General features: G+C 42.9%; 1 protein-coding gene across 2 annotated transcripts in view; it reads right to left on the bottom strand.

Moving 5' to 3' along the window:
• WDR7 (WD repeat domain 7) overlaps positions 1 to 23493 on the bottom strand; it is a 95471-nt gene that overhangs the window by 7917 nt on the left and 64061 nt on the right. For both annotated transcript variants that reach the window (XM_068664860.1, XM_068664861.1), the window contains 4 exons: positions 21196 to 21313; positions 20283 to 20432; positions 19853 to 19935; positions 15200 to 15299 (listed from right to left, as the gene is read on the bottom strand). In XM_068664860.1, the coding sequence (XP_068520961.1) occupies positions 15200 to 15299; positions 19853 to 19935; positions 20283 to 20432; positions 21196 to 21313 (451 nt within the window). The remainder of the gene's footprint in view (positions 1 to 15199; positions 15300 to 19852; positions 19936 to 20282; positions 20433 to 21195; positions 21314 to 23493) is intronic.

Raw genomic sequence — 23493 nt, 5'->3', positions numbered from 1 at the left:
CAGTCAATATCTGCTTCTCATTTGTTAGGAGGTTCTCCTGCTGTGATTCCCTCATTACAATTTGCTTTTACTTCCTGGGCAAATGACAACCAGAAAATGAGGCAGCTTCTTTCTTGACCGAACTTAATCCAGAAAAAATGAGATGACAGCTGCACCCATCCAAGTGTTACAGGATGGTTGAGAAACGGTTCCGAAATGTGCAGCCTGACCATTTCACCAGCTCAGAAGAAGAGCCCAGAGCGAGCCTTGCATCCCCTGAACCCGTGACTGTGAGCAGCACGTGTACGGGGCTCCCCCAGATCCATCCAGCCCCCTCCCCAAACACCCAGATAACTGCAAACACCACGTTTCTGCTCTCACTTCAGGAATGTGCTTCTTAATTTGAGAGTTTCATGTGGCACCATCAAAACCCACAGGGCACGCTGTGAAACCAATGCCATGGTGGTTTCAGGAGAGGTTGGTGGTAATGCAGTAGCATCTCAGAGCATTTGCATGAGGACGTGTCAGATCACTCAGCATTGTTATTGAAATTTTTATCTCCATGGCGATTGTTCTTGTAAAAGAGCTTTCAACAGCTCATCGACTGTACTTTATGCTGTAACTTCCAGGAAAACAATTTTACATAAGAATTCTGATTATGCTCAGAATACCAATGAAAAGGGGAGAAGAAAGTGCTTAATATTTTCTCCAGGTTAATACTATTTTGTGAGATGAAACATTATGATTTTAAATCCTTACTTCAAAGAGGTATATTATCAATTACAAGCAGTCTGTGTAAAAAAAATACAAAATATAGATAGGAACCTAGAAAAGAGATTATACTGGCCAAATACCAGGCCTCTTGACTTGCACAGCTCGCTGCTGTGAAGCCCTGTAGTTTTGGATCTCGAACCACAAGTCCCTCAAGGCTGAGGCTCAATAGATGCGAGGAAGTTTGGGCTGATGTCCCAGTGCCAGAGAGCACTTCACACGGAGAAAAAATTCCTATTCGAGCAGCTGTCACTAGGTTTTCGAGCAGGCACGATGTTCCCATAAATCCCCCACTCGTTCTAGCCACAGTGCTCCTTGCTAAGGCACCGTTGGGCTGAAATATCTTCTGGAGCCCTGCTAACGATGGGACCTGGGGCTCGGCACGCAGTGCCTGTCCTTAAACAGCTCGGTTAGGATGTGCCTCTCCCCTTCCAGCTCCACTCGCCGAAGTTTTACAGAGAACTGCTTAGATATCACATTCATATTTGGAGCACTGCAATATTTGTAACCTTTGACTTCACAGCCTTCAATGCACTCGCAGAGCACACAAATCCATAGTTCCCAAGTGACCTGAGACTTTTGTTTAAAGTGTTCAGCAACTCAAATGGAGTAGGAAAAGCTAACAAGATCAGCATATCCTGCCAAAACGCTAGGGTCTGGGGACTTAATTATCCTTCCAGAAGTGCCTTCTGCCATGCAGAGGCTGAGGAAAAAAGGAACTCGCACCAGGATTTCTGAAAGCAGCCTTCTGATTCTTGCTGCTCCTCACTCTAATTTTCTGACCGTGTTTCCAGATCTTTATCAGTTCCTGGGCAAATTGCAACCTATTGCAGAGCTCTGGGAAGCTGCTTTCGTTCCATCTTTACCATTCTCATTTCCTTCCAGAGTCAAAAGTGTTAAAATCAAGATTCTCAAAACAAGTGGAAATTTGGAAGGTCATGTCTAGATTGGAGAAAGAGGTCAATTAAAAAATGGGTTTGCAACATGATATTAAACAGTTCCGTGTATCTACTGTGAGTCATGTTCAAATATATGCTTGCTGGTCACAGGCAACCCTAAACGGGGAAACCTCAGTTTGACCATGACCATTTAATGCATTTTGAGCATTTTTTGCCCTCTTGCTACTAGCTGCAAAGTCCTGGCTGCAGCCTTTGTTAAAACACATGTACTAATACGCTCAAATTGCAATTTTCCTATTTTATCTTTTGAGGACAGTACAAGGGCTATGCTTGTTTTCAAGCATGAATGTTGTGGTCAGGCAAAATCAAAAGGCAGAAAAGAAAAACAAAACACATTAGGCCAGGGTGGACAGATTAAAATTTGCTTACATCCTAGGCTAGGATGAGACCTTCCAACCACGTGTATTGTTTACAAAAGATGCTGCTGATGGGACCGAGCTGTGGCTGACTTCAGCCTTTAGACTTTTTATGTCTGAGTAGGATGGAACAGATAAATTAGATATAAATTTTGAAACTTTATTTTCTTTACAGATTTCAGTGTACAATTTTTATGCATATTTTCCTTCTGCTGCTGCTTCTAGAGGTGCAACTAACTCAGTGTTTTAACAAATCTCTAAACTCAACGTGGGGTTTGTGGCCTCAGAGGATGGTTGGTAAATTTAATATCTTTTTCCAGTCTATTTGACTTTTGTACACTGAATTGTATCACTTCAAAAAGGGAAAAAAAAATCCTTAGTGGAATTGATTACATTGTCGACTCCCCACTTTGGAACCCAACAGCTGAGGCATAAGAGTTAAGCAAAAAGCTAGTGTTGAATCAATTTCTTATTTAATTTTTACTAACTTTGATTATTCGAAAGCTCTCCTGATTTCTGCTCTTGGATTTACAGTCCTCTCTTAACGTCTATCCCTGCCTTTCCTCTCCCAACAGGATGTTCCTGTATTTGTAAACTCCAGACGTCTCCAAAGGCAGAATATGCAAGCTCCTTTAAATCAGTCTCCAACCCAACCAGAAAAGAGTACAGAAAGACACAAAAATGACTCTTGAAAAATTAGTGTTGCTGATCACCATGACCTAAAAATCAAATTCTGTGATTCCTGAGGCCTCATTACTTTGCCTGGCTACAAAGCTACAAAGTTAGAGTGGAGTTACGGCATGAATTTATGGTGCACTTAGCAGGCTGTAATTTGAGGCCTCTCCGTTTGCATTTTTTACTTGTAGCTTAATGAATATATTTATATGTGCAAAGCAGATTTATCTGTGATGCACAGAGGCAACTCGGTGCAGATCAACAATGTCCAAGCGGAGAGTTAATGCAGTGGAGTTGGTGTGCTGTAAATTCCTGCCTTGGATAAACCCTCACCAGCTTCCCATGCAGAAGAGTATCAGCACAGTCTATTCTCATAAAGCACACCCCTAAATTACCACCATAATTAAACACTGTTTTTAAAAGCCATTTGAGAAACTTGAAAAAAAATAAATGTTTATTTTGTTATTGCATCCCTCAGGTAGCTGGATTTGCTGTTAATAGGCTAAGACCATCTCCTGTCATAATGAAAATGAGTAAAATCCCTCAACTCTATTAGGCAGGTTTAGAAAGATCAGCTCAGGGTAAAACTGCTGCAGCCTGTGGGGAAAACGTGTCTGTAACACAGAGGATAGCACGACGGTCTCCTTCCCCTGCAATGCTCCCTGACGCTGGAAATAAAATGTAAGAGGAACAAAAGAGCAGGGCTTGCATTCGAACAAGCCAGCTGTACCAAGGAGGACGTGAAAATGTTAAGTACGTTTAAGTCCCGCTGTAGTTGAAGCATGTCCCCTTAAATTTCTGCCCCACTTGCCAGCAGCGCACTTATTACTACCTGGTATTACATTACTATGGATTTTCCCTTGTGAACCTCGCCACGGCTTTTGTGAGTCAGATTATAAACTAAGCCAAGCGTCAAGCACTCCCAGGCCCCCTCGCACACTGCTCGTGCCGTGTGTGGGTGTGTTTTCGGAGCCCAGGGACACGGCACTAGGTGCACACGTGCGACCTGCCTATTGCAGCACAATGGGATCTGCCGCGCAGCCTGACGGCTCCCACTCCCTCCCCTTCCTGCCTCCACTGAGAAAAGGGTTTTGGCCTGCAAAATTAAAAGGCTGTGCTCGGTAATTATCTTTTATCTGCAATTTGAGAGTGCGTGTTCCTACTAACAAGTTTTCCGGGCTCCTCTGAACTCGTCAGCGTGGCAGTGGCAGGGAATGCACGCACCCGGTCAGGCTGCAGGCTGGCTCTCCCTCCCCTCCTGCCCATAAAACGCTGCAACCCAGAGCGCTGCCTTTTATTTACCCAGCAAACTTAACTAAAGCAAGCCATTAGGCATCAGCAACTATTCATTCCAAATATAATATTAAACAATTTTCTGCCTCCTATAAGAATTAAAAAATTGCAAAGGCATCTAGGTCCCGAAATAAAACAATGTTATGCACAATCCAATTACTGCTCTGCCTGTCGAAGCCACGGCTTTAATTCTGCAGCGAGCCAAACGGAGCACCCAGACCAAACAGCATCGATTCGAGCTGATGTTTAGAAACATTTCGCTTTGAAATAAACCCAAGCAGAAGTCAGGCTTCCCTTTAACCTCCCGCTGTAAGAGACACAGCTCTCACGGACACAAGCTCCCATCTGCATCCCCGCGGAGCCGCCAGGGCTGCGATGTGATGCTGCAGGGACCCCTGCCCAGGGCTCAGCCCCGCGGGGGCACAGCTGCGGTGCTTGCAGAGGGCTGCCTGGCTGGACAGGGAAGGGAAACCTACAGAATGAGATCGTGCAGCGACATGAGCTGCTTGTTTTCGTGGCCAGCCCTTTATGGCTCTGCTGCAGGTCTGCAGCTGGGTTGCACGAAGCAGGGCTCACTTCCACACCAGCCTGTGATGATTAATTACAAGTATCTCTATAAATACAATTGTAAATATTTATAAGGGAAAGCAAGATTTAATCGATGGAAATAGACCAGTTTACAGTTTTCTTGCCCGTGCTGTGTGCTTTTCCCTGCATGCCTTTTCCCAAACCACTCTCTGTTCGCAGCTCACACAGAGCTGGCCACAAGCACCAGCCGGTGTCCGGATCGGGAACGAAGGTGTCACCGAAACAGAAGGTTTCTTTATGGCAAAGTTTTCAGAAATCACACATTAAAATACACAGCCATCACCACAGCATTGGACCAGCTGGAAATGTGCTTCCTCTGCATTCCTGTGCTTCCCAACGCTGGAAAGAAGAGTGCACGATGAAAAGCACTCCCTGTCACAGACCTCTCCACCCAACACTCTAAGACTTAGGTTTTTAAACAAAATACAACCAAACAGCTTGTTGGTATGAATTAACTGGGCGATTTTGGACTGGTCTCTGTGACCCAGCAAGAATTTTCCTGGCAACTTTAAACAGAGATAATTACACTGACCCCAAGTTTCTGGATGCCACCTACAGCCAAGGGCAGAAACGTGCTCAGAAGTCTCATGAGTGACAGCACGAACCCTTCTGTGGCAGGTACCTTACACAAACTAGATGAAATGCCTGCTGCTTACCCGCATAAGGAGGAAAAAAAAAACAGCCTCCAAAGTAAGAATGCAAGTGAGTTAATACTTACATGAGTTATCAGGATTGTAATTAATGAATAGTGACTCCAAGTCTGCTTTGGCTCTGAAATAGCGATAGAGACTCCAAGGAGCAAAATATTATTAAGCAACTTTCAGACATTCATATTTCCCCATCATTCCAAAGTCAATAACAATCACGTATTCTAAAATCTAGTTACTTGAAATGTATCTCTACAGTCTGTTACCACTGATTTAGTGTTCAGTTTGGGGGAAAAAAGGAACACAGCATCATTCTTTTCTATAGTAATGCGCTTCTAGAGAAAGAAAAAGTTGAGCTGCAGTTGCATGCTGATGATAACTTTGGTTTTAATTGCACCCAACCTGCTGAGACCGCTCTTAGTCTACCAAAAATACCATGCTTTTTTCTCATATTCTTCATAAATATATTAAAAAAAAAAAAAAGTATGACTCCAGGGTCATGACTTTGCACAGTATGTAAGTCACTTCAGAAACCCTCAAAATTGTCAGTTTGTAAAATCAATGGAAAAAAATGACGTTTGGAATGGGAAGTGTAATTCAGTCAGGACGACAGTGGCATGAGCAGAGTGGCGCGGTATCAATGAGCTGCAATGTGGTACGTTTATCATTAGATAATCACTCCCCCAGAGGATTAGCAGCACACAGATGAACCTTGTGCCACATAACACACTTGGGGTGTCATTATCTCATGATAACCCCACTCCCTGCCATCTCCTATTGCTTAATTAGAGGTTACAAAGGTTATAATAGGACTAAAAGAACTTGGTGAACAGAACTTGCAACGAGTGATACCTTAATCAATTCAAAACCAGAGGCTGAGAATGTGCAGTCAACAAAGGCATCTCTGGAAGGCCATAAGCATGCATTATGTCCTAAATTAGGGAGCTAAAACTCGAGGAGAATGAAGAAATCTAGACGTATACTATGCCTTATTCTCCCTTGACAAATGTCATCTTCTTCATGTAGCATTTTGCCTAATTCAAATGTCACGTATATATATTAAAAAAAAACACTTTATGATCTTAATTCACCTGAAATAAATTACCAAGCACATCCCAAGCAGAAGGAACAAGATTTCCAGGCTGTCTCATCAGAAGTAGGCTACGTACATGTCCAAAAACCTTCATCCTGACTGCAGAATTACAAATCGGGCTTCTTAGTTGAAGTGTTTTATTTTTGGCTGGAAACTGCCACCCACCCTAAAATGCTGCGTTTTGTGCAGTCCCGCTGTCACCGAGTGCTCTGCCTGCATGGCTTTTGCTATGTTTTGTAAACAATGGCCACATTTGCAGATGGAGCAGCCACAGATCTGGCGCACTCAGAACTGTTTTCCAATTCACTGTGAAACATCAATTATCTTTATCAAATAACAGTATCTCATCTCAGTCCATTATCAAGATGGAGTCTTATTTTAGCTGGACTGAAGCCCTATCTGTATATCAAGGCTGGCCGCAGTGCCAGAGTGAGTGAAAGGCTGTGAAATAATCAATAATCATCATCAAATTGTGGTCGACAGGTTGTGAGGATGGAAGTTTTTGATGAAACCTCAACCTTTTTTTTTGTGCAGCTGATAAAGCTTAACCTTTGCAATACCTGATAACTATGACTCAGTTAAAGGAAGCTCTGCATACACTTAAAAAGCTTTGACTGTTCAAAAAAAAACAACCCCTGAAACAGCCTGCTTTCCGTGGATAGCAACTTCACACCATCTTTTTGTTACTGAGCAAGTCAGCAGACAAAGAGCTACAGCGACCGTGTTTCATGGATTGTTATAAACACACCCTTGTGCTCCAACAACCAAGAACCATGCTCGGTCTTAAAGCTGTACAAATAAAAGGTCAGCCTAAAAAGGACAATCTCTGCATAACAATGAACAGAACCGCAGAAACAACAGAATAATTGCCAGCAAATATTTGCCTACTTAAATATAGGTAGCTCCCTATTATCCAGAATAAATCTGGGATGAGATTATACAATTAAAGGAAAAAAAAACAAAAACAAAAACCACAATATACCTACATTAGCCTAATTACTTAGCAGCCTTTCTTTTAGAATTGTTATTTTTATTCATCCCTTTTTTATGGTATTTTTTTTCCAAAACTGAATTAAGGCCAAGAATAAGGCTGTAAACAGTTTTTGTTTGGGATTTTCAGTTTTCAGAACAGCTTGAGTAATCTCCAACCTGAATATAACCTCCCTGTGAAAAATGTAGAGTTGATTTCAGCCATATATGTCCCCTTTTAGCTATGGGAAATAGCTAAATAGCTATGGGTTCTCTAGAAATAGAAATTTGAGGAAATTTGTCAAAATTCGCATGAGCAAGCAGAATGTGAATTTCAAGAATGACAATTTCAAATTTTCTCGGCCAGAACAGTGTTTAGATAGGGCATGGAAATAGAAGCTGCACCAGACAAACCCCTTGTAAGCACAAAATTGCCGGTGTGTTTAGAGTCACTACCTTAACACACACACACAAACAACTACAAAAAGCAAACAAAAGCCCTTGATCAGCTCTTTCGGCTGCTGAATGCATTTAGGAAAACTGTGGAAGCTTACTAATGGTCAGACTGAGCGAGTAGCGCCAAAGCTGTCTGGCATTTTGATTAGACAGCTGCATAAGTAAATCCTTTGAAAGCCTTCACAAAACTTCAACAAATTTTGTGAGAACTGGCAATAGCGTTCAGTATTACTTCTGAAAAATTGGTCATAAATCCCCAGGCCACCGTTGCACGTCCCATGGGACACGTCCAGCACCTCAACCCAAACCACCCTGTGATTGTGTGTCTTCATGCTCTGCTCAGGGAGGTTTAGCAGTGGGAAGGGTTTTTGTCCTCTTCACTTGCACCAGAGGCCCCCGGCCCGTCTGCCTGCACTGCATTGTAGCTCGTCCTCCACTTGGCCCCAGTAGGAAGGCTGTTAGTAAGCTACTACAAGTAGTAGGCTGCTACCAAGTGATAGAAAACCATGGATGTTGCAGAGCAGGGCAGAGCTCGTGTTATTAGCTGTAATATTAACTACAAAGCTTACCTGCTTGATGTAAACCTCCCCAAGGAGAGGCATGTTTCATACGAAATTGATACTGCTGAAATATTTATATAGTATAATCACTGTCAACAACGCAGTTTTATACAAAAGAGGTAGTACCAAGCCAGCTTACTGAAATTCACATGTGATTACAGAAGTCAAAACCCTCACGGGGAGAGGCTTCTGAGCAGCATTGCCTCATGCAGGAGGCCAGGCCTGGCGGTGGCAGGGACCCCGCCAGGCTTCGCCCCCTTCCCACCCCAGAAGCCATCCGTCACTCAGCTCCCTCCACTTCCAACCTCGCCTTCCTGAGAGAGACATCGCTGGTGATGAATACACGCTGAAATACTAAATGCAGCTCTGGAGACCGCTGATGCCACGCTGATGGATGTGGTACTAGGCACTATTAAAAAAAAATAAAATACCTGCTCTTACAAGGAAGCTGGGTCTCCCCTAGGTGCCGAGGGTGCTCTGCATCCCCCAGAAGGCAGCTCATCACACTGCAAGACAGAAAAACTTCGGTCCTGCTCCAGATCCTTTACATCCCATCATCTATCTCAGAAAAAAAAAGCATTTTTGAAGGATTTAAAAATATTCTCATCACAAACCCACTAATTCTCCGGCTAGGGAAAACGCTGAATGGATTCAACAGTAACAATTGACTACATTTCTTTCTGAAAATATGCCAAAGTTTAGCTGTTTTAAATAATTTAAACTTAAAGCAGAGATCCCAGTGCATTTTAATACTTTATTGTTCAGTAGTTTTATTTATGCAAAATTAAAGACATCCCCTCATAATGGCAATTAGCAGCAATAATCTGAAGTAAAATAATATTATTGTAACAGATGACACTGCTACAAAGTGTTTACCCCCATAATCTCCTCCAAGATGCAGCCATTTTAGAGTAAAACGTAATTTAATGAATTTGGAAAAATCTGGTAACTTACTAGCTAAAATGCTGAACTGATTGATATTTCTATTTGTCATAATTAGTTTGGAATTTAACGTCAGCATTTTAAATTTCAAAAGCAATCCTGACATTTTGTATCATCTCACTTTTCATAATAATATATATTTTTAAACCCTCCCGGCATTTTTTTTTTTGATTATTCAAACGTATTAAGAGCGGTTTTGATACAGCCTCACGTAACCTGTCTCTGAGATCTGCACTACCAGATGCAGGCACAAACGAGCTGCTTTTTCTGTGCGTAAACGACCGCCTGGCAGGATGGAGCTCAGCCACCACACACAGGTCCCCCTCGAAGCAGAGCACAAAGACAATCCTCAAATCGCCACAACTCTTCGCCCCACATAAAATAAAACGCTCTCTAGAGCGGCAGCTGTTGTTCTAAGGGTAGAGCAGTTGGCTTCCAGAGTTGGGTAGCAATAAGATAGTATGTTTTATTATGAGTGTCATGGAGACGGTGTGAAAAATCAAGAGCCATAGGCAGTAAGCGGCAATGGGTCAATAATGTTCACCGAGACATTGTGTAGATAATCAACAACAAGGCCCTGGGTTCTCTATGCACTGCAAACAGCTGAAGGGCAAATCAATACAGCCATGGGAAGGACACTGCCCGGCCCCGCTCCCCACAACGAGCTGCTGCTAGGGCAGCGAGGCACCCTAAAAACCAAATTAATGCAAACTTCGTGTTGCCCTAACGTCAGGCGTTGGGAATATACAGTAATGCTCAGAAAATGTTTAATAAATAATTTAATGAGAGAAGGAGAGAGAGAGACCAATCTCTATATTAAATTATAGAAAAAAATAGATACCGAAAAATACGTATTTGGAAAGCTCACGATACAACAAAACGTGCCTGCAATTTTCATTTCAATTCAACGCCTTAGCAATAAACTAAAATCCAAGCCCCTTGAAATGAGTAAGATAGATACTGGAACATAAGAGTTTAATGTAGAACAGTTTAAAAAATTGAAGTATGATAATTAATAATGTATCTTTTAAATTATTAAGCAGAAATCACACGTTAATAGAGGCATCCGTATCTGCAGTAACAATGATGCAAACCAAACGCAAAACACTGAAATGCAGATAACTGGCTTTGAGGCAACATTTTACTGGTAGTATTAATAATTGACACTTTGTTAAATAAGTGATACTAATATTGTAAATTTCTCGGGAAAAAAAAAGTATCATATATAAATGTTGATTTATTATTTGTTCAAAAAGGTGATTCTTGACATCCATCATTCTATTAATCATTAGATGTAATTTCTCAGTCGGTATGTACAACCATCTTTCTTGAAAACAAAATAAAAACATGCTGGAAGGAAAAAAAAAAAACAACAACAAAACAAAACACGAAATGCTTCTGTTTTCCATTATTACAGCTAAAAAGCCTGCCTTTTTTCTTCAAGGAGATGATAAAATCCCTGCCCTATTTTACCTATAGTGTAAAAAACAAAATAACCACATTTAGCAGGGCACATATTCGGGATAGCAGTTTGTTCTCCTGATGATAATTACTATGAAATTTTCTACCAAGTGTAAACCGTGTTAATTCTGTGACAGTGATACAAAAAAGCCACACTCCTCGGATCTTGCCATCACCCGGATTTAAAAGCAATGACGATTATTATTTTTAGCGTGGCTGGCTGAAACGAGAAAACAACCTCTTCAGCCTTATTTTCATCACCGTAACTATTTCAGTATGCGCAGCAGTAAGTTATCGGATTATATTTTCATGAATTATTCAGCGTGGACATCAGCAGCAGGCGGGGGCGAGCAGACGTGTGCCGCGGCCCCGCTGGCCGAGGGGCTTCCCGGCACGGCGCCCGCCTCAGCTCCGCGGCCGCCAGAGATCCCCCGGCGAGATCAGGGGACGTGTGGGGAGCGGATCTCAGCGCTGTGCTGGAGTTGGGATGTGTTTATATGCTGTGATGTACCCGATTCATTGCTGTGGAGGTGTCAGCAGTGTCGCCTGGTCCTGCTGCTGCTCTCCCAGAGCTCTCCTAACGCTGCTGGGGATGAGGGGCTGAGGCAGCACCCCAGGACCAGGCCCTGCGTGAGCACCGGGCATGGAGCACTACGACACGACGGCACGGAGACGGGGGAAATGCTGACAATGCTGCTGGCAATGACAACCCCAGCAGTGGGTTTGGTGAGGCCCTCGGCTGAGGAGGAAGCAGACCGCCTGCAGGCCTCCCGGCGTGAGCCAGGCTTGGGGCTGCAACTGAAATCCTCTCACCGACAGCGAGCTGCGATTGCTGAGAGCTCTGCAGCACTCACGGCTGCTGGTGCCTGCTGGAACTGCTGCACAAGGCAATGAGCGGTGGTTTAGGTCGGCTTCGGTGCTACGGGGAGCTCAAAGATTCACTCCTTCCACCCGCAGGTTCCCGAGCCCTGGCTGTTAGGGCCACCCGAGATCTACACCCTGAGCTGAGAGGTGCTACCTCCAGGACTTGCAAACAAAACGTGGCAAAACATACTAGGAATAAGTAAAGAAACTAAAAAGAAGGGAAGCTCCTCTTCACACACAGGCACGTGCCAGAAGCGTGAGACATAACATGGGGTGTTGTTTTGAAAAACATTCACATGGAAGGCTTGTAGAAGCTCTGCATGTGTGTGCTTCCACAAAGGTGAGAAAGAACGAAGATTTGGGGAAGCTAAGCAGTGAGATTGGAATAAAAAATGAATATTTTGCCTAAGAATGATGACGAAAATGGGGAGAATGTTCCAGTGATGGAGTTTTAAAGCCCTCTGCTCTTCTCCCCTTACAGAACAAAGGCTGCCTGCACAAAACCCAAGGAGAGGAAATGGTTATTTAAGATAAAGGTCAATGTTGGTACAGAGGCTTAAGTAACCATACCTACACTGGGGTGGGAATAGAAGAACAGATTTCTAACCCTTGATATTTTAACCCATCGGTATTCTGGAACCGACTTTCACTCGGAGCACTGGGTGCCAGGAAGGCCAGTTTGCTCCAGCCCTTCCTACCTGCTGCAGCCTTCGCGTCCCCAGGAGGTCCCACCTGCAATGCCCGCATCTTGTTCTCCCCTTGTGCTTATCTCAGCTCCAAGTTCAATTAATGTACACCTTTAATGATGAGAGCAAGTCAGGGGAAAAGTGAGCTGCTCCCACCTCTTCCTATCCCTGATTAAAAATGGGTTACGTGTGAATTACCATGAGGGTAGCTAATACAACTCTCAGATCTGTTTAAAACTTTTACTTTCAAAATGTTAACATATTTACTAAATACAAAATTATTTTTACAGCTTCAGAAAAATAAAATTCAAAGACTTTTTTTTTTTAAATAAATAGCAAATATTAAGCCTTTAAAAAAATCCTGTATCTTCTGGTAATTACAGTCTTTCAATAAACATTATAAACAGAAAAAAAAAAAAAAATGACCTTAAGATAGACAGTGGGGTGGAGTGACTGACTTCTTGCTCTGCCTTACAGCAGGACCCCGATTCCAAAAGGCACTTCCCATGTAACTGCTCTAAGCCATGCTCAATTTAAACAGACCTAAGCAATTAAAATATTTTGATAAACACTTTAAAAAGCTTTAACTTTTTGTAAAAACAGAAGATTTTTGAGCTTTTTGCAACATTATCTTCTTCTACACAATCCTAAATTTATCTCCTGTCTTCTGAGCAGCCTGAAATCTGTAACTGGGAGAAATAACTTAAACGATTGGGTTTGGAATAAGAAATCTGTATCCAATAGATGGCGTTGCCCCCTAATAATATATGTGGCCCTCAACAGATTTCTCTGAACTTATGAATAATAAAATCTGCAAAGAATCCTGTTCAAATTTTCCTTTCATACCCTCTTCTGCCCTCCACACCTTACATGGAAGCTTACTAAGAAAGTAAGAAAACAAGTACTGTGAATATTCACTAACACATCAAATTACAGCAGTGAATTATTCAGACAATTTACTGGCAGAAATCTGGAGTTAGTTCCGGGAACCAAACACAAAAGACCACCAACTAACACGGAAGTGACACTAAATCAGATAAAAGTGTTGCAACCATCAAGACAATCACCTTCACGAGAGCTGGTGGTCATTACACAGAATCCATTTTAAAAGAACTCTGGTCTTCTGCAAAACTCCTGCAGGCCACCAGATTGTGTAAAACGCTTTACAGAGCCATCTGGAATTCACACTGCCAAGAAAGAGCTTTCCTAATTACTCCACATGCTACCAAACACCTCTGTTCACCTTGGAGCCAGTTCAGTAGATGAAGTATGAATGAGACAAAGTTAAAAATGCAAGGCTGGTAGCACTGGTTAAGTACTGATGCTACATGGAAGAACGGGCTTTGTCACCCATCTCCTGGTGCTCTGAAAACAGAGAGATGTGAGGACGTGGATGGTTGTGCTTTTTTTCCCCCTTCTCTCCAGCAGGATCAGGAATTAGCTGTTAGTTTGAGATGCCAAGACTTCGCAGACTTATCTGGACTTTGCACTCTCAATTTTCGGTGCAATGATGCACACAGAAAGGAATTGTGGTCGGTGTCTCTTAATGGCCAGAAGGAGATGTTCAGCAACTAACTGCTTTGTCATGCTGCTTGGTGAATAGCTGGGAGAAAAAGTAATGCAACATGTATATTTGGAAACGGGAACGCAGAGAGCTGTGTGCAGCAAGGCATAATCTTGGCCAGGTGCTGATGACAGGACTGCAAGACAGCAAAAATGCTCAGTGACATCTGATATATCAATATAAAGCAGTTCTTGTGGAGTAATTTTGTAGTTAAATTAATAAATCATGATCCAAACAATGATCTAAAACAAGATAGAACAGTCCACTGATACTCTTTGCCTGCATTATATAGCTATTATGAAATAAATTTGGCCAGCTCAGCTTCCACAGACAGCTGTCTAAACAAAAAATACCAAAATGTACAACGTTGTTAGCTACTAGTTTTGGGAAATAATCAAAATTTCAGAACAGAAAATGAACAAGCCATGTGTACCTTTGCTGGCACACAGTGCTGCCAGCAAAGTACTAAGTGACACTGCAGACTTAGCAGAAAGAAATCTATGCTACCTTGTCTATAATGCACATTTTATAAGGACTAAGGATCTAGTCCTTTTAGTCCAAGTTTAGAAACAAAAAACATATTTGCACCCAACAGTTACATTTACATAAAAAAAAATATCCTCAAACCAACTGAACAAAAACTCTCCCCAAAACACTATAAAACAGCCAACAACCAAAACCAACTAATAAGGCAGATTCAAAATACAGGTATTTTATCCAAGCTTTACATGACTACCGAAATTCAATGAGGAAAAATAGTGGATCACACAGAACGAGGAATAATAAAGGGTCCGAGCAATTAACTTTTCTGAAAATGCTTTGTTACTTCAACATTTGTAATTCCATGCAAATTCAAGCAAAGCGCTCATTTCAATGTTATCCTCACACATATCCTCTCCTAGGTGAGGGGTAGGAGAACACGTATCTTATTTGATATCAGAGAAGTGCAAATACCTCGGATGGCAGCACCGTGCCACTTCACAGAGAGGAGTTTTAGGAAGAAATAACCAGTAGATTTTCTTTGGGACTTCTGTCGTAGATAAGCATGCTTCTATAAAGCTTAACTTTTCAAATCAGATTTTTCATTTCTTTCAGAGCAAGGGTATCACCTAACTTTAGGCTTTCATTATTAACCCATCTGTGGCACCCATTCAGTTCCAGTGAATGAAGACAGTAGGGCTCTATATACTTTGAGTCCTTCATTAAACTATTGATCCCCTTAGCATTATCCATAATGTTCCAGCAGCTCAGCATGTCAACTGATGCAGAGCTCGCTGCTCTTTCCTTTCAATAACTTCCACACTTTATGGGGAGGAAGTCACAATGATTTATTTACCTGACATTTCCCAGTCCGGATGTCGTAGAGGGCCACTGAACCATGGCGAGCTCCAACTGCTATTCTGTGACTCCGCTCGTAATAGCTGACCATGTAGAACCTGAATTGAACATTATAACAAGTAACAGGTGAGATCTGACCTGCCTGCATGATGTTCAAATTAATTTGCAATGCCATTGGGTAATTAACATTAGTGCTGGAACAGAGATTTGATTTCAAAATCCATCAGCTGCCAGTTTTCATACGTGGCATTTAGCAAACAAACCCAACTGGTGTTTGGCTCATTACTGCAGAATCTGATCGGATTTATTTTTTTATTTTTACTAAACAGCGTTACAGCAATTCTGTTGAGTGTGGGAATAATCTATGCAATAATCACCAGTTCCTGCAACGTCCATGTGCAAGTGTTGTTTACAGCTCCACACCACAATAATGCTGGATGCCACAGGGTTACGTGAGACAATCTCAACGCCCTGAATGATTTCAGAGCATTTTTCTTTGAAAATCAAGTGAGAAAGGTTCAAGGAAGCAAAGGGAAAAATATGTAAATTAAAAAGAAAAAAAGAAAAAAAAAAAGGACAAGTCATCAAACTACCTCTAATACAACAATATTCAGGTGAAAGGGAGCTGAGAAGCATGTGAGAGTCCTTGAAGTTCGATGTGAGTGTATGCTATCAATCTGAGCACAAAAAATAGAGAAATTCCTTGGATTTTGCAATCTTGAAACACAAGAGAATCAGAATCCTTATTTCCAGCTGAAATAATTGGGGATATCTATGCCTGTCTTCTCAAAGGAAGCACAGACCTGTGAAAAGTGTCACATGCATTTCCACTTAAATTTTAATTCTAATTTTTCAGTTAAATTTTACTATAGCAAAAGCTGCCTGAGCTTGCTAGAATCGGTCTGTAAAAATATGCTGCTGCCCACATTTATGGCTTCAGACAGCACATCTTGCAATGATCCATCTCCTTGTTCGCAGGGATTCCCAGAGTGCCATAGCAACTGCTCTTACAGGGCTGCTACACTTGTTCCTGCAGCGCGGGATGGATTCGGGAAGGCAAACAGCACCAAACACCATGTTAAAAAACAAACAAACACAAGGAAATGAAAATCATTCATTTTTGTGCAAGAGAAGGGGCAAGGCGACCTAGCTCAGAGGCACTTCTGCACCCCTGTCCTCCCGCACCCCGAGGACCACTGGCCCCGCAGACGCCCCTGGTCCCAGGCCGGCAGCTTCCAGCTTTGCTCCCGAGCTCCAGGAGCATCCTCCTTGCATCTCCCTGCCTGCACCTCGCTGGCTGGGCTTCGAGGCAGATCAAAGGGAAGGAGCCTGCTGTGAAAGAGCCGGCAGCTCAGCTTGCAACGCCAGCTCGGGAGGGCAAGGCAAAGCCAAAACCCGTGTAGGCAAGGGATGATTTCCTGCACAGTCACAGAGCGTGTGGGCAGGGCAGCAACACACCTTATTTGTTTGTTACTTAAGGGTAACAGCAGCAAGATCTTCTTATTTATTATTAAGAAAAAAAAAAAAAGGAAGAGTGCTTAGAAAAAAAAAAAACAAACGCTGTTGGGAAGCAGGTAGGGAACAGGAAAGGCAAGAGCCAGTCATGAAAAATAAGGGAGAAAAAGGCTAATGCTGTGGGCAAACAGGTACCCACAGGGTCTATAGCATGTCCTATACAGTGAATAGCATGGGAGAGTTTCCCATTTTTCACCATTTCATGCCAAACTGCAGTCACCGACACAGTTACCGTGGTGCCTCAGGTGAACGGGGAGGGGGCTATTTGTAAGGCTATTTCAACCTTACATAGAAATACACACGTCTTGTCATCGTGAGTAAAACAGAATAGAACCAAGTTTCTACATGAGATGTTTTATGTCCCCTTTATCACATTTCTGAGTGGGCGCAGTCGGCTGGTCTCCCCCAGCAGACAGCGGCTGTGACGTGGGAGCACACAGTGCTTCTCTCCCTGCTGCATTTAAATGCCCCTTTAGACAGAAAGCTGAGTCAGGATTTCTCTTTGAGAAGAATCCATCAGTCTCCGGAACAACAGAGGATTTGTGGAAAAAAAGGCTTCCAGGAAATAGACATTTTTGAGCTTAATTTGATATAAACCCCCTCCTCCTTAGACTGACGTTCCGCTGTCAGCTCTTTAGCCCCGCTCTTTATCATTTAGTTAGCTTGGTATTTCTGCAACCACCCCTAGATTTCAACATTTTAATCCTTTGCCTCCCTTTCTAAACCTCTGTATGGTAGAGTTCAATAGAGAATGATATGCCAGCATATATTTAGACTACACTACGGAGTCATTTCTGCAAGCCTAGCTGGTGCCTCCATATCCATCATTGGCATCTTAATGGAAAGCCTGCTCTGAGTGCTGCTCCATTACTGCTCTTCAGAGAAACTTCACTCAGCCAAAAGACAGCTCAATTTAACGTGGGGGGAATCCTGCTGGAACCAAATTAACAGCGCTGCGATCGCTTGTACCAGCTAATCCTCCAAATGAAAGGACGAGCTGGAGCTTGCATCCTTCTCCCCGCATTTTCCAAATGAAACCAATGTGTACGAGGATAAAGACAAGCGTGGTCCCGTCTCCCTGACCTTGTCTCCCTCACCAGCCTCTCCCACTCGTGCCCGTGGACAGCCACGCTGCAGGGTCACTGCTAACACTGATGGCAGCAACACGGGCCGTGCAGCAGCAGGAGGGCTGGAGAGGAACAAACCTGAAGGTGCTCCTGCGTAGGCATGAGCACCAGCCTGACGTCTGTCCCAAGCAGCTCTGCGAGGGCAGAGCTCATTTTGATAAGAAATGAGTTTGCACAGAGGATGCTAAAAGGCAGGACAATCCTCTATAAAAAAAATATCACTTATGGGAAAACCATAACCATATGCAATAAAAAATGCTGCACGGTGACGGATTTACTTCATCACAACCCATCAGGACCAAGTCATGCAATTAGCAGCACGACTGCTCCGTTTGTGCAACAGCAAAAGAAAGATGAATAAAGGAGAGGAAAGATAATCTGGGGCTTTAACCCACGCAATGCCATGCAGCATTAGGATATTAAAAGAATTAATGGTAGGATTACGTTGAAATGCTTCCACTTGGAGGCTCTCCAGACATCCAACGATTTGCTGAAATCTTACGAAAATCTCCATTGGGCTGAATGATCACATCAGCGGGGTGCTGGATCATTTTTACTGTGGCTATAACTACATGTAGCAGGAAATATTACTCGTCATTTAAGAAAATTTTAAGATAACTTATAACTATAAAAGTACAACAGAAACAGGGAGATTTTTTGCGTTAATTCCACTTGCCCTTGCATTTATATGTTAAATTAAACCTTTTAAAGGATCAGGAAGAAAGAAGACTACCTCTATCAGTATCTTATCTGTCAACAGGATAATAGCTCTTTTCTTGAAACTATTCAATATTTTAATAGCTTATTAAATTAAAATGTAATGGTTGAGAGATGAATGTTTTAATTTATCGGCTGTACCAGTTTAATAGTGTGACTGGGATATTTATCATAGTCTAAGGATGCTGTAAATGTTCACATGTCTTAAATCCCATTTTACTATTAGGAGTACCAGTTGCGGAGTAAAGCAGGAGCTGCCTACAAGATCGCCTGCCTGTGCTCAGCTCCCTGCCAGGGTCAGTGGGAGCCCCTTGTGCAATTCGGCACCCTCTGACCAGGCGGACATGAGACCACAGGGGACCACCACCACCACCCTTCTCCTCCCCTGTGACTTCTGCAGTTATCACTTGTTGTTTTCAGCTTGTTTCAGCTTCTGTTCCTGCTCCCAAACTGCACATCGTCCAGTGCTGCCAGTGGGAGAGACGCCCAGCACCCGGACCTCCAGGGACCAGGAGCCCCCATGGTGCTGGGGCCCTAGGACAGCAGTGCCTGTGTGGCCAGCGTGTGTCTTCAGCACACCTGGAAACCTTCTGCCACCTACCTCAAACTGGCTGCTCCTGGCCTGGTGGCAGCGTACTGACACACAGCAGCTGGCCGAAAGGTGTTTTTGGAAGCCACCACAGTGCCCGCCAGCTGTACGGGGTACCTGGAAACAACCCACCACCACGAGGCCCCCAGATACTCCCAGCCAGGTCCTTATTTTCTGCTCTCACCATGTCAGTCACATCCCCCTGCCCCTTTTATATTTTTCCCCACAGCCTGTATGATGATGTCAACTAGCTCATTCAAGCAGGTCCTGCACACGTGAATCTAACTTATGACTCAAGAATGTTATTATCATTTTTGCACCAACGGCAACAAAGACATTTATACACCCTTTGACAGAAACCTGTACAATTAACCTGGTCAGATTGTGCAGCTGTTCCAGTGGAGCAGCCAGGATGTAGGAAGGGGCAGCAGGACACAAGTTTTCAAGAGACTGCACAATGTTTTCATCTTTCTGGATTTTTAAAATACTTGATCTTTAAAGAGTTGTTAACACTTTTCTGGTCCACATCTGTCAGATGTGAATGTAAATTAAAAGCCTGTACAGGCTTACAGGTGACCACTCTTCACATTTGCTGCTTTACGGGGCAAATATCACACAAAAGACTGTTTCACTCCAAGTAAGAAATTTATCCTTCTGGTGACCTTATAATTTTCTTCACTGTACTCTTGAGGGAAGAGCTTACCTGCAGATGGCTGGGAAGCATTCCTGAAGACCTTTCTTCTTAACTAAAGATCCTTCAAGGCAATACATGATGATGTCCATAACCTCGGAAACAGAAGTTAATGTTATTTGATATTACATATTTCATAATAAACCTTCTGACAGGCAAAAATAAAACATTTCTGGGCCTGACTGCAGCTTTGATATCTAATTTAAAGTATGATTGGGATAAAAGAAACCAGAACTGGCTTGCACGTAATGGTGTTTACCACAGCAATGGTACTGGCAACTTGAACCCTTTGGAGCACCAGAAAACAATTATCAGAAGACTAATTTTTGGTAAACGTAAGCTTACCAAACACACAAAATGAAACTTTATAATGCTAGTCCAGGCCAGTAAGTTACCCACTGCTGCATCAAAACCTCAAAGACATAAGGCAGCACAGCCTCACCTCCACCAGAAGGTCCACGACGTCGGTAGGCATCTTCTCAATAAGTATTTCAATGACTCGTAAGATCTCTCCTTTAGCCCGAGCAAGAGTGGTGGTGTGGATATTTTGCTGAGACTGCGTGTTCGCAGCCAGGGCGGTGTGTCTGTGCACCTAGCAAAGAGCAGGGTTTATGCAAACGTGCCTTGCTGTACATTCTCCATCTCTGCTTAATGTTATATGCATGCTACTTTGAGAGCCCGTACCACGCAGAACGTTTTGCTTCCCTTTGAGACATACGGGTTATTTCCCATACCCCCTTATGGGTAGAGCTAAAGGTTGGTTATCCTTGAAACAGTTTTTAAACACAGGTCTACCTTTTTAATTCTCAATCTTGTAAAATGTGAGGTCAAGATGAGCACATTCTTGGGTCCTGGTTACATAACTTTCACATATTGCTGCATATTTCTTTGAGTATTAAATGTCTGCTTTATAACAGGCCTTTTTTTTGGCCAAGTAAAAGCTCCAAGAACCTGGGTTCACTCAAATGGATCTCAAAGACAGTGCCCACCCTACACTAACCTCACAGCACCGTCCCCACTCCACATCCCCAGATTGCACGGCTAAATCTCCACCCAGTCTGAATTCGTACTTAATTGGGTGGTGTTTGCATTGCCGAAAGAAAGTGGGATTTTACACATCGCTATCTGAAGTTTGTATAACCAGTTCGTCAGGAGACAACAAATCAAGCCAGGCATGGCTCAACGGCTTGAGTTCAGCATGAAACCGCTCGTTAATTACGGGTGACTGGAAAGAGCAATCCGCGGGGACACAAACATTTCGCCCGCTCGTTTTCCCTTTTGGGGAGGAAGGGCAGGACACGGGCTTGCTTCTGTCTCGCAGAAGGACTGCTGCGAGGGCTCAGCGCCCAGCTCACCTCCTTGGCGATGGTGGTGATGAAGGCGGGTGGTCTGGCCGTGGCGATGAGCGAGAGAGCGTGTCGCGCCGAGCGGGCAGAGTCGGCCGCCGGGCTCAGGGGCAGCCCCATTGTGATGCTAAACGGGCACCAGACAAAGAGGGGAGAAAGAAAAGGAGCATTAGAAATATAGAGTGAAAAGATTAGAAACAGCTTATAATGTCGGTTCAAGGTCAACGGGAGCACTCAAACAGTTAGAATATAATGGACTCCCAACAATGAGCGGTGATTAGGAGTCAGGGTGTTCTATCATCAAATACAAAATCGAATAATTAACCATGAAGATTGAAAACAGTATGTGCATCTGTCCAAAGTGTTAAAAAGGCCTTGTTAACAAATTATCTGTATGTGCTGAATACATATCACAGAAGCGAGGACAAGGCAAATGAAGAATGTCTCCCAAAGAATTTACGTTTTACTCCTTTACAAAATCTTAAACACAGGGTGAAAAATATCCCGTTTATAGTAATTCTACTTAATTCAGCTAAGCGCTGGTTACAGGAGATTAAAGCGAGAAGCTTCCTGAAGACCTAAAGCCACTGAATCTATTCAGTGTGATTTTATTCAGCGCATGACTCAGTTACAGAAGCATGAAGAGATGACAGACAGCCTCGTACCCTGTACTTCCTACTTACTATGAAATTATTCTAATGCTCTTTACCATTTCTAACACTCGGGTTTTTACCGCAAGCCTTCAAATAACACTAAGGGATTAAGTGGTATCTAATTTCTCCATACACAGCGTTTTATTTGCTATGAGAAGATAAATGTAAGAAACAATAAAATAACTGTAAGTAACTTGTAACTACATTAAGCAAAAGTAAAATCCAGTATTTGGTAATTGTGACAGTGTGTTACGTGACAAAAAAGATACACAGCTAATTTAGGTCTGAAAGCTTAATTTCTTAACATTTCTTTAACTATCACCATTCCCTATGCCACAGCAGCCTGGGTGTTTGTTAGGCTAATTGGATGTTATCCAGCAACTCTACCAATCCTTCCTGCACTCACAGTCCATAAACCACCCCAAAGGTACCTCTTTGGGTTCACAACCCTACACCTTTAGAAGACCAAAGCACTGCATAAAGGTGTACCTGATCCAGCTGAGAACTGGGCTACAAAATTTAACAACACTTCAAGGCACCATTTTGATGATGGTTAAAGATTATGGGAGAAGACCCTGGTGGCAAAGCGGTATTCACCTGCTGGCTTTGGTGCACCAAGAGAGAACAATTCCCCAACAGAAACCAGCAGCAGTGTGGGAAGAAGAAATGGCAGAAAAGAGCTAGAGGGAAGAACACGTTTTTGGAATTGGGCTTTTACAGAAGGGGGAGAAGCATCTGGGAACCGGTGTTGGGTTTAGTCTGAACACGTAGCCCTTCCTACAGAGGTCTACTCCAACAGGTCTACTGCAGAAAGGAAAGGGAGACACAAGCCAATTTGCCAGCTCTGAAACATTTTTAATTTTTCTGTAACATATTCTGCTGCTATGACCACACTTTCACCAAGAAGCAGCACTAGGGTTTTGTTTTGCTTCTTAAATAAAGACAAAAGAAATGTTATTTTCTTTTGCTCCCTCCTGGTACTAGTCAGCCACGCGAGTACAGCGCAGTTCCCCAGAGGTTTTGCTAAATCATGACAAATTATTTTTAAGAACGCACTGAAACTCTCTCTCTGCTATTTCTTTTGCTCGTTTTTCTGTGAAAATGAAGCCTTTTTCTGCATGCTGCCGTGCTCAGCCATCAGTGCTCCCTGTTTCGGAAGGCCAGGGATGAAGCCAAGGTGCTCCCACGTTGCATGGGATGAGAACACACCCAAGCGAGCAGTGCCAAAACAAACCGGCATCGCGTTTTAAAGGAATTTCTACACCTCAGCTGTTTGCATTACAAATACATGTTAAGTATTAATAAATCCGAAACTTTTTCTTAAACTATGGCATTTAAGTGCACGTTGACAACACAAGATAGCTTTATTCCATGAAAAAAGGCAAAGTCTACAGCATAACGTTATCTGGAAGCGAGACTGAAGGAAATCTGCATTTTCAGAGCCAGGATGGAAAGCACAAAGGTTTTATTTCCTAGCACTCCCCCAAGACCACATGTAAAAACGTGGGTAAGAGAAAGTAAGCGTGGCATGTCATTTCATCAGATGCACTGAAAATGTCACCTCGGGCACTATTTGAAGGGTTTCTCTTCCCCGGGGCTCTTCTACTGATTTTTTTTTTTTTTTTAAGAGTAGCAGAAGTTTGCAAAGTCAAAT

This window comes from Anas acuta, chromosome W, assembly GCF_963932015.1.
Source record: "Anas acuta chromosome W, bAnaAcu1.1, whole genome shotgun sequence".
Lineage (NCBI taxonomy): Eukaryota > Metazoa > Chordata > Aves > Anseriformes > Anatidae > Anas > Anas acuta.
This window is presented reverse-complemented; position numbering and strand designations above follow the sequence as displayed.